Source organism: Kogia breviceps, chromosome 19 (assembly GCF_026419965.1).
Source record: "Kogia breviceps isolate mKogBre1 chromosome 19, mKogBre1 haplotype 1, whole genome shotgun sequence".
In the NCBI taxonomy this organism is placed as follows: Eukaryota; Metazoa; Chordata; class Mammalia; order Artiodactyla; family Physeteridae; genus Kogia; species Kogia breviceps.
In genome coordinates this window covers 23,957,714-23,970,783 of record NC_081328.1, presented here as the reverse complement: position 1 = coordinate 23,970,783, position 13,070 = coordinate 23,957,714, and the positions used below count along the sequence as shown (strand labels likewise).

Genomic DNA, 13,070 nt, shown 5'->3' with positions numbered 1-13,070 from the left:
GACGCGCAGGCTCAGTGGCCATGGCTCACGGGCCCAGCCGCTCCGCGGCATGTGGGATCCTCCTGGACCGGGGCACGAGCCCGTGTCCCCTGCATCGGCAGGCGGACTCCCAACCACTGCGCCACCAGGGAAGCCCTGTTTTTTAAAACTGATGAAAATAGTGCATGTGGACCTGTTATTACCTGATGTGAATTTTAATTTTGACAGCTGTGAACTCTTGCTGCAGTATGAACATATTAGCCATCAAGAGAAGAGGAATAAAAAGTAATATAGCAGTAATATTTTTGGCAGCAAATGGATATGATTTAAAAGTTATAATATTAATCTAGGAGGTAGAGGATGTAGGTAGGATATATTGAGAAGAAAGGAGGAAGATGTTCTCATTTGAAAACACTTATGTGCTCAGTTTTCTCAGTTGACAGGTATTCTCTTGCTCCCTACAAGTCAGTTTGACAACACAATCGAATTAGTATCTTCAAAAGTGGGCTTCCCTGGTGGTGCAGTGGTTAAGAATCTGCCTGCCGATGCAAGGGACACGGGTTCGAGCTCTAGTCTGGGAAGATCCCACATGCTGCGGAGCAACTAATCTACAACTACTGAGCCTGCGCTCTAGAATCCGCAAGCCACAACAACTGAGCCCACGTGCCACAGCTACTGAAGCCTGCGTACCTAGAGCCTGTGCTCTGCAACAAGAGAAGCCACGACAATAAGCAGCCCAGGCGCCGCAACGACGGGTAGCCCCCGCTCACCGCAACTAGAGAAAGCCCGCGCAGCAACGAAGACCCAACACAGCCAAAAATAAATAAATAAATTAATTTTAAAAATATGTATATCTTAAAAAGTACTTATATATTAGTTATCCTTCCATCAACTGAAAAAATATGAATGAGAAATTACACATTTTTATATTTGCAATATAACATTCGTCATTAGGCCTAGCCTTAAACATTTGCCTAGGCACTAGATCAGAGATATATGTAAGTTCCTCTCACAGTTTCCCCAATTATTATTACATCTTATACTAGTGAGGTACATTTGTTACAACTGATGAGCCAATATTAATACATTATTATTAACCAAAGTACATAGTTTACACTAGGATTCACTCTGTGTTGTATGTTCTATGGCTTTTGACAAATGTCTAATGATTTGTATCCACCATTGTAGTATCATACAGAATAGTCTTTGCTTCCCTAAAAATCCCATGTTCTACCTAGTCATCCTTCCCTCCTTACCCTTGAACCACTAGCAGCCTATTCATAATTTTTAATTCCAGGAAATCATTTACTGCTGACTTCAAGTAAACTCAGTGTTCGAGTAGTACCTTTGAAGACCTAAACTCGCTGTAATGTCAGCTTGATCCATTTATAATTCTTTTATATATATATTTTATCATTCTTTAAAGTATTATTTGTTATTGTATCAGTTGAGATTCAGTTAAGAAAACAGAGGGAATAGAATATAGGAAATTGCTTACACAAGTGATAGAAGAGCTAACAAGCCAAAAGGGAAGGTGAGGCAGTGTCTTAGTCTGGTTGGGCTGCTAAAACAAAAAACACATAAATATGGTGGCTTATAAACAACAGGAATTTATTTCTCACAGTTCTGGAGGCTAGGAGTTCCATGAACACTGTTCTGGCAGATTCAGTGTCTGGCACAGACAGCAGTCTTTTTACTGTGTTCTCACATTTAGAAAGGAGACAGGTCTCTCTTGGACCTCATCTTTTTTTTTTTTTTTTTAACATCTTTATTGGAGTATAATTGCTTTACAATGGTGTGTTAGTTTTTGCTTTACAACAAAGTGAATCAGCTATGCATACACATATATCCCCATATCTCTTCCCTCTTATGTCTCCCTCCCTCCCACCCTTCCTATCCCACCCCTCTAGGTGGTTGGACCTCATCTTTAATGGCACTAATCCCATTCATGAGGGCTGTGCCCTCATAACCTAATCACTTCCCAAAGGCCCCACCTCCTAATACCTTCACCTTGGGGGTTCGGATTTAAACATATGAATTTTTTGAGAACACAAATATTCAGTCCATAGCAGGCAAGATTAGGAAGCTAAAACCAGCTACCATCTCTAGGATGATGGACAAATGGAAGAAAATGATGTTTCTGGAGCTCAGGGACTGGTGTCACAGACAAAAGCTGGAATTCCAATGGACAGGTTCAGAGGGAGCAAAGCTGTAAAGGAGATGCAGCAAGCATTAGGACGGAGGTAGGGGACAGGGAAGAAATATCTTGGCTTTTTTCCTTTCCTTCCACCTTCCAATTTCCTGCCAATGTCGCCCACTGGGCAAATCTCAGCTGGAAGTCAGCTGTCAAGGAACCTGGTGAATGCAGCTTGAAAGAGTCAGTACCCCTACAACACAGAGAAGAGCAAGGTAGGAGAAGGAATGGATATGAGAACAAAAATAGGACTAAACAGTAATCAATTCTTTTTAACTTTAAAAATCAACTTTATTGAGGTATAATTTACATACAATACACTTATTTAAAATGTACATTTTGCTTATTTTTGATAAATACACCTATATAACCATCCAGTCAAGATATCAAACATTCTAATCACCCCCACAAAATTCTTTCCTCTCTTTTTGCAGTATACAAGCCTCTCACTGTTGTGGCCTCTCGCGTTGCGGAGGACAGGCTCCAGACACGCAGGCTCAGCGGCCATGGCTCACGGGCCCAGCCGCTCTGTGGCATGTGGGATCTTCCCGGACCGGGACACAAACCCACGTCCCCTGCATCGGCAGGCGGATTCTCAACCACTGCGCCACCACGGAAGCCCTACTCAACATGTTTTTGAGATTCGCCCATGTTGTTGTGTTTATCAGTATTTGATTTTTTTTTTTTTTTTTTTTGCTGAGTTGTATTCCATTGTATGAATATACCACAATTTGTTTATCCATTCATCTACTGGTGGACATCTGGGTTACTTCCAAGTTTGAGCTGTTATGAATAAAATAAAGCTATTGAAAAAATTTACATACAAGGTTTTTTTTGGTGATGTGTATCTGTGTATGTGTTTGGTGGATATGTTTTCATTTCTTGTGGGTAAATATTTGGGAGACGGATTACTGGGTCATATAAGAAACTGCCCAACTCAACAATTCTCTTTAATCTTTTTTATTTTTAAAATTTTTATTCTTTTGGCGCACTGTGCGGCTTCTGGGATCTTAGTTCCCTGACCAGGGATTGAGCCTGGGCCCTCGGCAGTGAAAGCACTGAGTCCCAGTCACTGAACCACCAGGGAATTCCCCTCTTTAATCTTATAAATATCATCATTACAATGAACGTCCATGAAAAACATGTGCATTTCCTCCAAAGAGCTAAGGGTCAGAGGGAGAACAATTCTTTCGACAAATCTCAAAAAAAAAAAACAACTTAAAAGAATTAAAAACACTTAATACATATGCTTTTTATAGCTCAATATTTTAAAACAGACAGCAAGAAAGGGGATTAGGAAAGTATAAGAGGAGAGGAACTGAAGAGGAAAGTAAAGCAATGCAAAATAATGACTAAAAAGACTTCTTGACGATGGCAAAATCATCCTACACAGCTGCTCTGAGATCCCAGCACTGCTGTCAGCAACCTTCTGGCAAAGCTACTCTGTCAAATGGATGCAATAGGATCCATACTGATCTTTTGTAAAGAAATATCTTTATTAAACTAAGCAAACACACCTCTCATTTATAGTAATGTGGAGGTGTACCCTTTTTCTTTTAGTAATAATGTTTCCCCAACATATAACACTTCCCTTTGATATGTGGGTTGAGTCATAAATTAATGTCACAAATGAATGTCATCTAGGTGAGGGGGGCAACTACATTACAAAATAGGAAGGTGTAGCTTGATGTGAATTGTTACAGTTGACAGCTAGGTACTCTTGAACTAAATGTCATTATGTCAAATTCTGAGATATTAAATAGTTGTTGGAATGTAAAATTGTGGACATTTTGATGTTTTGCAGCCTTATAAGTTTTGTCAATCTTTTCTAGACATTCTGAAACGGAAATGAACAGGTGGATTGAAAACAAAGACAAATGAGGAATTTAAAGACTTTCTTGGCATCTCATAAAGAAGTTGCTCTATGCCGGTGTTGCTGTTTTAAACAAAACACGTATAAATACATTTAGCTTGTCTGGAAACAGACTTATTTATTAGGTCTTTCCATTTACTTTTGAGACAAAAATAAGTAGTTACAGAGGACTCATGTGCGTTACTCACTATACGCTTTCTATCATGTATTAATTAATCTCAAGCTAGGAGAGAATGGGTGTCTATTTTACATGATGCCATAATGTACATTAGTGAGCACAACCCATTTACTCTTTTTTTTCTCTTTTTAAAAAATAATCATACTGGTATTGCATTTTTATTTGCTTTTCTCATAGAGTTTCACATTAAAAAAAAAATTATTTATGTATTTTTTTTTTGGCTGTGTTGGGTCTTCGTTTCTGTGCAAGGGCTTTCTCTAGTTGTGGCAAGCGGGGGCCACTCTTCATCGCGGTGTGCGGGCCTCTCACTGTTGCGGCCTCTCTTGTTGCGGAGCACAGGCTCCAGACGTGCAGGCTCAGTAATTGTGGCTCACGGGCCTAATTGCTCCGCGGCATGTGGAACATTCCTGGACCAGGGCTTGAACCCGTGTCCCCTGCATTGGCAGGCAAATTCTCAATCACTGCACCACCAGGGAAGCCGCAACCCATTTACTCTTAAAATAACAGTATCATGTCAGGGATTTAGAATACAGTATTATATGAAAACATTTGGCAGGGAGACTCCTTCTGCCATTAATAACTGACTAGAAATGGTATTTCAGACCCTAAATCCAGCTGAAACCCAGAAACAATAAATGGAGAGGATGGGGTGGATATTTTGTGAACATGTTTTACAAAGTAGAGAAAGAATCACTATATTTTTGCTGAATTATATGTTGCCGTGGACATGGCAGTATGCGGTAATGATGCTGTCATCTATACAGCTGTATAACAACACAGCTTCTCCCTCTCCCACCCCCCTCAGTAAGGCTTGAAAATAGTAGGTTTGTGTGTAGTTTGGTAAGAAAATTAGAATAATTTAAAGTTCTTTCAGTTTCAATCTACAAAAGAAAGAGGCCCAGGGGGATGGAGAAGAAGAGCAAACAAAATGTACCCCAAAATACATATAATGTAATAAAGTCTAATATATATTACGCAGACACTAAAGAAGGGTGTCTTGCTGTGCTGGAAAACTGATGGCTTTGCAGTGAAAAGACCTGGATTTAGTCCTTGTTACATCACTTGCGTATTTAAGTCTCAGTTTTCTCATCTATAAAATGGAATCATGGTAATATCTTCTAACTTGAGGCGCTATTGTAAGGATTAAAGGGATGAAAATGACTCTTAATCTATAAAGCCCTTTTAAAATAAGGCTTTATAGACGTATTATTACACTGCTGAATCTTCAGAGGCAGAGAAGAGTACAGGATAAAGGGTCTCGACAGGCTTTGGAAGCTTACAACCTGGGTTCTAATTCCAATGCCATGGCTAGTAGCTTTGACACCTTGAAAAGAGGAAATGTACTTAGAGACTTTCCTGGTGGTCCAGTGGTTAAGACTTCGTGCTCCCAATGCAGAGGGCCTGGGTTCTACCCCACCTGCTGCAACTAAAAAGATCCTGCACGCGGGCTTCCCTGGTGGCGCAGTGGTTGAGAATCCGCCTGCTGATGCAGGGGTCACGGGTTCGTGCCCTGGTCCGCGAAGATCCCACATGCCGCGGAGCAACTAAGCCCGTGAGCCATGGCCGCTGGGCCTGCGCGTCCGGAGCCTGTGCTCCGCAACGGGGAAAAAAAAAAAAGATCCTGCACGCTACCGGGCAGCCAAATAAATAAATAAATATTTTTTAAAAGTACTTAATCCTGTTTCCTCTTTTTGAGAAATGAGGATAACACCACTTTCTTCACAGAATCAAATGAGAGAATGTAGGCAAGGGAAACTACCACTTGGTAGGTGTTGGATGCCTTCCCCCGCAAACTATTAAATTAGTTTCATCAACAACAAAAGGTGTTCACACTGTGGTATCTTTCAACAGATAAGCACCCTAAGGCAAGGCAGGACAGATAAGGAAAACTGAGGTAAATCCAATCCAAGTGGGAACCAACAGCTAGACCTGGAGATGTCTTAGTTCTGTCTTATCCACTTGAGGTTAGGATAGCCATACAATGAAGACATTCAGAGTTGGAGAGGGGACAAGTCGAGTGCCCTTTCGACTCCGCGGACTCGACGGGAGGGACCCTGAAATTCTTAATTAGAGCCGGTTGCCATGGTGACAGTCTCTCGGCAGCGTGGGCTGAGCTCTTCTTAGGGCTAGAGGGTGGGCCGTCGCTGGACCCCGCGCGCGCGCCCGCGACCAACTTTCCCTCCAGACCAGAGAGGGGCAGCGCGCTCCGCCCCCGCCCCCAGGCCGCGCACGTCCGGGCTCGGCGGCGCGCACGCCTGCGGGAGCCCTCTCCGAGCAACCTAGTGCTGATCGCTCGTGCCGGTGCGGCAGTTAACCGCCCTTGCAGGATCCCGAGGCTCGCGAGCAGCCCCCTCCCCTTCCTGGGCTTCCCCCACCCACTTCCCGGTCGGCTCCGGGGCATGAGCAGCGATGGCCGGCTGCAGCCCCGAGGAGAAAACTTACCGGCGCTTCCTGGAGCTATTCTTGGGCGAGTTTCGCGGACCGTGCGGCGGCGGCGAGCCCGAGCCGGAACCCGAACCCGAGTCGGAGCCCGAGCCCGAACTGGTAGCGGCTGAGGCGCCCGAGGCTTCGGTCGAGGAACCAGGGGAGGAGGCGGCCACTGTAGCCGCGACGGAGGAGGGGGACCAAGAGCAGGAGCAAGACCCAGAGCCTGAGGAGGAGGTGGTGGCGGCGGAGGGCGAGGAGGAAGAGGCGGCGGCAGCCCGGGGGCAGTCGGCCGTGCCACCGCCGCCGCCCCAGCTGCCGCCGCTGCCCCCGCTCCCGCGGCCGCTGTCGGAGCGCATCACCCGCGAGGAGGTGGAGGGCGAGAGCCTGGACCTGTGCCTGCAGCAGCTCTACAAATAGTTAAGTAGCGGGGCTCGGTTGGGGGTGGGCCCGCTGTCCCCGCCGCGCCGGCCTCGACGCGGCTCCATCGGCCCCTCAAACTGCTCTTTTCCGCTCTTCATGCCCCCCCCACGCCGGCGCCTGGCGCGGTTGAAAGCGCCCCCGCTGCTCGGACTTGGGCTGTTGTCTGCGAGCTGCCCACGCCCGCCGCGGCCCCCGCGCCTCCTGCCCGGCCCGGGAGCCGCCCCCCGCGCCCTCCCGCCGGGCCCCGTCCCCTGCTTCCCGCTTTCCCCGGCCGCCCACTTCTCGCTCCACTTCACACACCCTTTCCCCTTCGTGCCTTGGAAGGTCCTTCCTTCCAGTCTTGAGAGCTCCCTCTTCCCAGCTCTCTTCTTCCTCCTGGAGGTTTCTTCCCACCCGGGTCTGTCTTTTCCCAGCCTGAGTCCCTTGTTGTTTGGCGGCGGAGAGACGCGACTCCTTTCTAGGCAGAGCTGCTAGGTGCCTCCTGCGTAACCGCAACAAAGATGATAATCCCCAGCCCCAGATCCACAGGAGGAGAGACTGGAGTAGATTTTCTGTTGGGCGCTCGGTGTTGAAAGTGTAGATAGCTTAATACACGGAATCCTAGTATCTTCGTTTAACGACATTTGATAACTAACAATTGAGGGAGGTGGGAAAGAATTGGGAGGGACGGCTGAGCAAAATTTTACGTGCGAGCCTTCAGGTGCAAGACAGTTGTAATTCGTTAAAGTGGAAAACTCTGGCTGGTTTTATAAAATTGCAATTAGGTGCGGTATTTTCAGTCCATTAAGTAGATGGGGTAGGGGAGAGAAAGCAGGTGGCTTAGCTACACAGATGAAAGTCTAAAATAGAAAGGTCAAGGCTTTTCCTTTCATCCCAGTTTTTATGGCCTTGAAATAGAAAGTTTACAATTACTTTTCTTTCTAAATGGAATTGTTCTTAAATAATGACAAAGGAGAATACGAACAAGTTTCCGAGAACACTGGTAAATCTGGGGAGTCTTTCCCCATTCTGCTGATAGTTGTAATGAAAGGTGTTACTCTGTACCCCTCAGAAAGTTTACTACTGCAAGATTCAGTGCTGTTAAATTCACTTCTTGGATCTTCTCAAAAACTTAGATTAAGAGAAGGACCTGGAAAGTAAATGTTTTGCCTTTATCCAACCTGACAGACTGATCAAATCACTCTTCCTGTTAAAACAGAGGCTTGTCAATAGGGAAAAAGTATTTAACATGTCTGCTGTAGAAGTGGACTGTGTTGATGTCCCACACTTTATACACTATTTAAAATTTAATTTTGAAATACTATCTGGTTACCAAAGTAATAATGCTTTTTGGGAAATGTAAAAGATAAAATGGCATGTAATACCACTACCCAGATATAAACAGTATTAACATCTTAGAATATTTCTTCCTAGTGTTTGTAAACTATCATAGAAAAGGGCTTATGAAATGTCATTTTTAATACTATATGAAGACACTTAAGACTTTCTGCTTAAAATAAAATGGAGATGTTTACCAAAGTGGAAGGATTTATCTCAACATCAGACTAATTGTTTTGACAGTTCTTACCTTTACAAATGCAGTTGCAGAATTAAAGAAACACACATTTAAATACTAGAGAAGGTCCATTTTTAAAAAAAGAGTCATTACTTTAGAACAACTTTGAACATGTGCCATTCAAGGTTTTTTTAAAAATGAAATCTATATAAAGATGATGGTAAGTACATGTGTGTTTTTCCACATGGAAAGGAAGCAAGATTTTCAATACATGTATAAATTAGAAAAGTATTCAAATTATAAAATGGCCATCTAATTGAGAACAGAAGTTTAGATTTGAAGTAAAACTAGCAAAATTAAAGTTGGAAAACATTATTTCACCTTAAATAAGAGATTTCATCATGTATACTGTTTTGTGCAGAAGCTATTAACCTATTTTTATTCCGATATAAAATGGCTGGCTTGTTTATGTAAAGTATCTTCAAGGTCCTTAACAGATTAAAAAAAAAAAAAAAACAAACCCCAAAGTCTCACAGTTTAAAAACACATACTTTTAATGCTTTTATTTTTTATTTTATTATTTATAAAGGAAAATCATATCACTTAGCCACAAGAATCGAGACTGGAAGACATTAGAGAGACAGATCATTTTCCTGTTCGCTTTATTTTACAGATGAGAGAACTGAGGATACAGATTCAGAAATGACAAATTATGTACAAATGATTCCAACAGTTCCATAATCTCTGAACCTCAGAACTCTCCGACATATTTGAAATGTTGGGTTGTCAAATTTCCTAGGAAATACTTTGAAATAATTCTGATCAGGGATATGTTGGAATTGCTAACTTGGAGAAGGTGAAGATTTTTTTTTTCCCAAAATATTTTCTCAAATACCCATTCTGTTTATTTTGGGAATTCTTAATATTCTTTAAAAGCTCTGTCATGCTTGTCAAATAGTGCTAAAATTCTTAAATGAAGTTACCTGAAATATATATTCACCAATTTCACAGTTGGGACTAATGTAAGAAGAAAATAACACTGCGTATAATAACGGTTTCATAAGTCTCTAGCGTGTTATTTTGTTAGTGTTTTAGAAATATACAGTATGAAACTGCTAAACAGACTGAAGTTCGCTGAAGAAAAAAAGGGTGCTTACCTTCTCAATACTGTTTGTGTATACACTGGCTGAAATTTTACTTTTAAAAATATAGTGAATGTTTTTCTCACTATTTTGCTTCTCTGAGAGTTTTTAGAATAAGAACAGCAGATATATTTATCATTCTTCATTTTGGTAAACACAAAGCTTAGGATTAGCTTGAGATAAGCAGTTACTTAGATAAGTAAAGGATCAAGGTTTAAATGGACAAATTATGGTTATAATTAGCAACTTAGAAGTTTTTCAGTGTTTGGGATAGAATTTTTGCCGTTAGGCTTCAAAATAGGAAATATGTACTTAGATATTTCTCTGCTAGATATAAACATGTAACATTTTGAAAGAAAAATAATTCAAAATGGTAAAAATCCCCTTGGATGAGAAAGATGTCTGTTGTGGACTATAAATACTTTAAAAAAAAATTAATTTATTTATTTTTGGCTGCGTTGGGTCTTCGTTGCTGTGCCTGGGCTTTCTCTAGTTGCTGTGAGTGGGGGCTACTCTTTGTTGTGATGCGTGGGCTTCTCATGCGGTGGCTTCTCTTGTTGTAGAGCACGGGCTCTAGGCGTGCAGGCTTCAGTAGTTGTGGCCCGCGGGCTCTAGAGCGCAGGCTCAGTAATTGTGGCACACGGCATTCGGTGCTCTGCGGCATATGGGATCTTCCCGGACCAGGGCTCGAACCTGTGTCCCTTGCATTGGCAGGCGGATTCTTAACCACTGCACCACCAAGGAGCCCCCCCTAAATACTTTTTTTAAAGGACCATTTAAACAATTTTGTTTCAACTAATTAAACCTTAAGAATCAATACTAAATTCATGCAATACTTTAGAACTGTATCACTGAATTAGTCTATTACTTGTCAATAAAATATTCCAATGATTTGGAACCTTTAGCTGTTAGTATAAAAATTATCTCCTTTACTCCTTTAATCTAAAATGCCCCCCAAGAGATTAAAATAAATACTTTCTAATGACATCATATTAGGATTTCTGAGGTTAATGAATCTATTCGAAAAGGTGGAGGTGAGGTATTTTATAGCTTTGAAATAATTTGCAAATAAAATTTACAGCTGATCTTGTAGCAGGTATGAATAACCTTGGATAGGCTACATGGGTCAATACTGTATTGTTTGTCTATATTTTACTGGGGATAAATCTATTTGTTTTAACCCAGGAGAAACAAATACTCTGAAGTCTTTATTAGAGCCATATGTCATTACGTTTTTAGAGCAGTTTTTTCCTCAATTATTCATTTAGTCTGGGTTGGACTTCTCAAGGGGGGAGACAGATATCCCAGCAGCCTGACAAAGTTAAGTACTTACAGATGGTTTACAGTAGTAATGAGGGTGGACACTTTAAAAATGGCTTGGAAAAGAAAATCATTGTTTATAGATACTAATAATTCAGTTATATTGAGTTATGTGACTCATTAATGACTTTGAGATAGGTTAGAAAACCATTAAACTTTGTCTATGTATATATATGGAAAAATACATGGATGCAAGTTATACTACTCATTTAGAGCACCTTTTTTCTTATTAAAAAGTAGTAAGAAGCAGCAAAAAGAGGAAAATAAATACCAACCATTCAGTGTAAGCCATACTTTTCAGATTTTTCTTCTACGTCTCAGGTTGCCACTTCTTTGTGAGCTTTTAATACTCTGCCTAACCCTTTTATATTGGTGTTTGGTCCTTGGCCTTTTCTTTCTTTTTTTTTTTTTTTCTTCCAAAATATTTATTTATGTATTTGGTTGCACTGGCTCCTAGTTGCAGCAGGCGGGCTCCTTATTGTGGCTCACAGGCTTCTTAGTTGTGGCTCACTGGCTCCTTAGTTGCAGCACATGGGCTCCTTAGTTGCGGCTTGCCGGCTCCTTGTGGCAAGTGGGCTCCTTAGTTGCGGCATGCAGGCACCTTAGTTGTGGCATGTGAACTCTTGGTTGCGGCATGCATGTGGGATCTAGTTCCCTGACCAAGGATGGAACCTGGGCCCCCTGCATTGGGAGCGCAGAGTCTTATCTACTGCACCACCAGGGAAGTCCTGGTCCTTGGCCTTTTCAAGTCTGGTTGACTTATTTGTCTATAGTCAACATCAATCTCTCCCATGATTTTGGTTATTGTAGTTATGCTAATGGCTCCCAACTCTGTCTCCATCCCTGCTTTGACTGCTAATTGAATGGTTCTATCTAGATGTCTAAATATCTTCTCAAATTAAACTGTCAAAAACTGAATTTAATCCTCCAACTCCCTCTCTCTCCCCTGCAGAAGACAAAACTTAAACCTAATTCTCTTTTTGGTGGGTTCATCCGTGATTTCTCCTTCTTTCACCCTCACATTCAGTCAAATTTTGCCTTATAAATATCTCATAAGTATGTCCTTCACCATCCCCACTGTTATTGTCATCTCTTCCCAGCCTTTTTTTTTTTTTTTTTTTTTTTGCGGTACGTGGGCCTCTCACTGTCGTGACCTCTCCCGTTGCGGAGCACAGGCTCCGGACGCGCAGGCTCAGCGGCCATGGCTCACGGGCCCAGCCGCTCCGAGGCATGTGGGATCTTCCCGGACCGGGGCACGAACCCGTGTCCCCTGCATCGGCAGGCGGATTCTCAACCACTGCGTCACCAGGGAAGCCCGATCATAATCATTTGATGGGCCAGGATGGTTCTGTGGTGCCGTTTAAGATTAAGAGGCATACACCACTTAGTAAACTAATGAAAGCCTATTGTGAACAACAGGGTTTGTCAATGAGGCAGATCAGATTCCGATTTGATGGGCAGCCAGTCAATGAAACAGACACACCTGCACAGTTGAAAATGGAGGATGAAGATACAATAGATGTGTTCCAGCAGCAGACAGGAGGTGTCTACTAAAAAGGGAACCTGCTACTTTACTCTAGAATTCTGTTCCTCCAGACCAAGAAGACATTCTCAATTAGAAAACCGCAGTTTGGTTCCACCACATCCCGACTCCTGCTATATAGTTTCACTATTCTTTCATTTTCCCCTTCCCCATTCCTTTATTGTACATAAAGTAAGTGGTGTATATGCACAAGCGTATTGCATTTTTTTAAAGTAAATGGCCAATGGTATGTTTTGATAGACATCAAATGGAGATAGAATGGGGAAAAATACTGGTTCTGTGAAGATACCCCCTTTTCTCCATTAGTGGTATGCTCATCAGCTCTTATCTTTATATTCCAGTAAGTTATTTTGCTCTCACTGTTTAACAAAAAAAGAACAACATAAAAATTCTTGCATACCTTGTTCGATTGGAGAATTTTAATGTTTTTCATTTATCATTGTAAAACAAAGGACAATTTTACAACTTCTTTGTATGTAGCTGTTACATGTTATAATCT

General features: G+C 42.1%; 2 protein-coding genes across 9 annotated transcripts in view; one reads left to right on the top strand and one right to left on the bottom strand.

Moving 5' to 3' along the window:
- The window catches only part of TEX14 (testis expressed 14, intercellular bridge forming factor), a 168,860-nt gene extending 161,879 nt beyond the window's left edge, over positions 1–6,981 (bottom strand). For 7 of the 8 annotated variants that reach the window (XR_010838188.1, XR_010838189.1, XM_067021228.1 and 4 more), the window contains exon 1: positions 6,667–6,727. The gene's annotated coding sequence lies outside the window, so the exon portion shown is untranslated. Of the gene's footprint in view, positions 1–6,666 lie in introns of all 8 variants that reach the window. The other variant, XM_067021230.1, reaches the window with a different exon arrangement.
- The window catches only part of PPM1E (protein phosphatase, Mg2+/Mn2+ dependent 1E), a 169,307-nt gene continuing 162,685 nt past the window's right edge, over positions 6,449–13,070 (top strand). Inside the window, exon 1 of the mRNA XM_059047714.2 lies at positions 6,449–7,067. Within this exon, the coding sequence (XP_058903697.1) occupies positions 6,634–7,067 (434 nt within the window). The 5' untranslated portion in view covers positions 6,449–6,633. The remainder of the gene's footprint in view (positions 7,068–13,070) is intronic.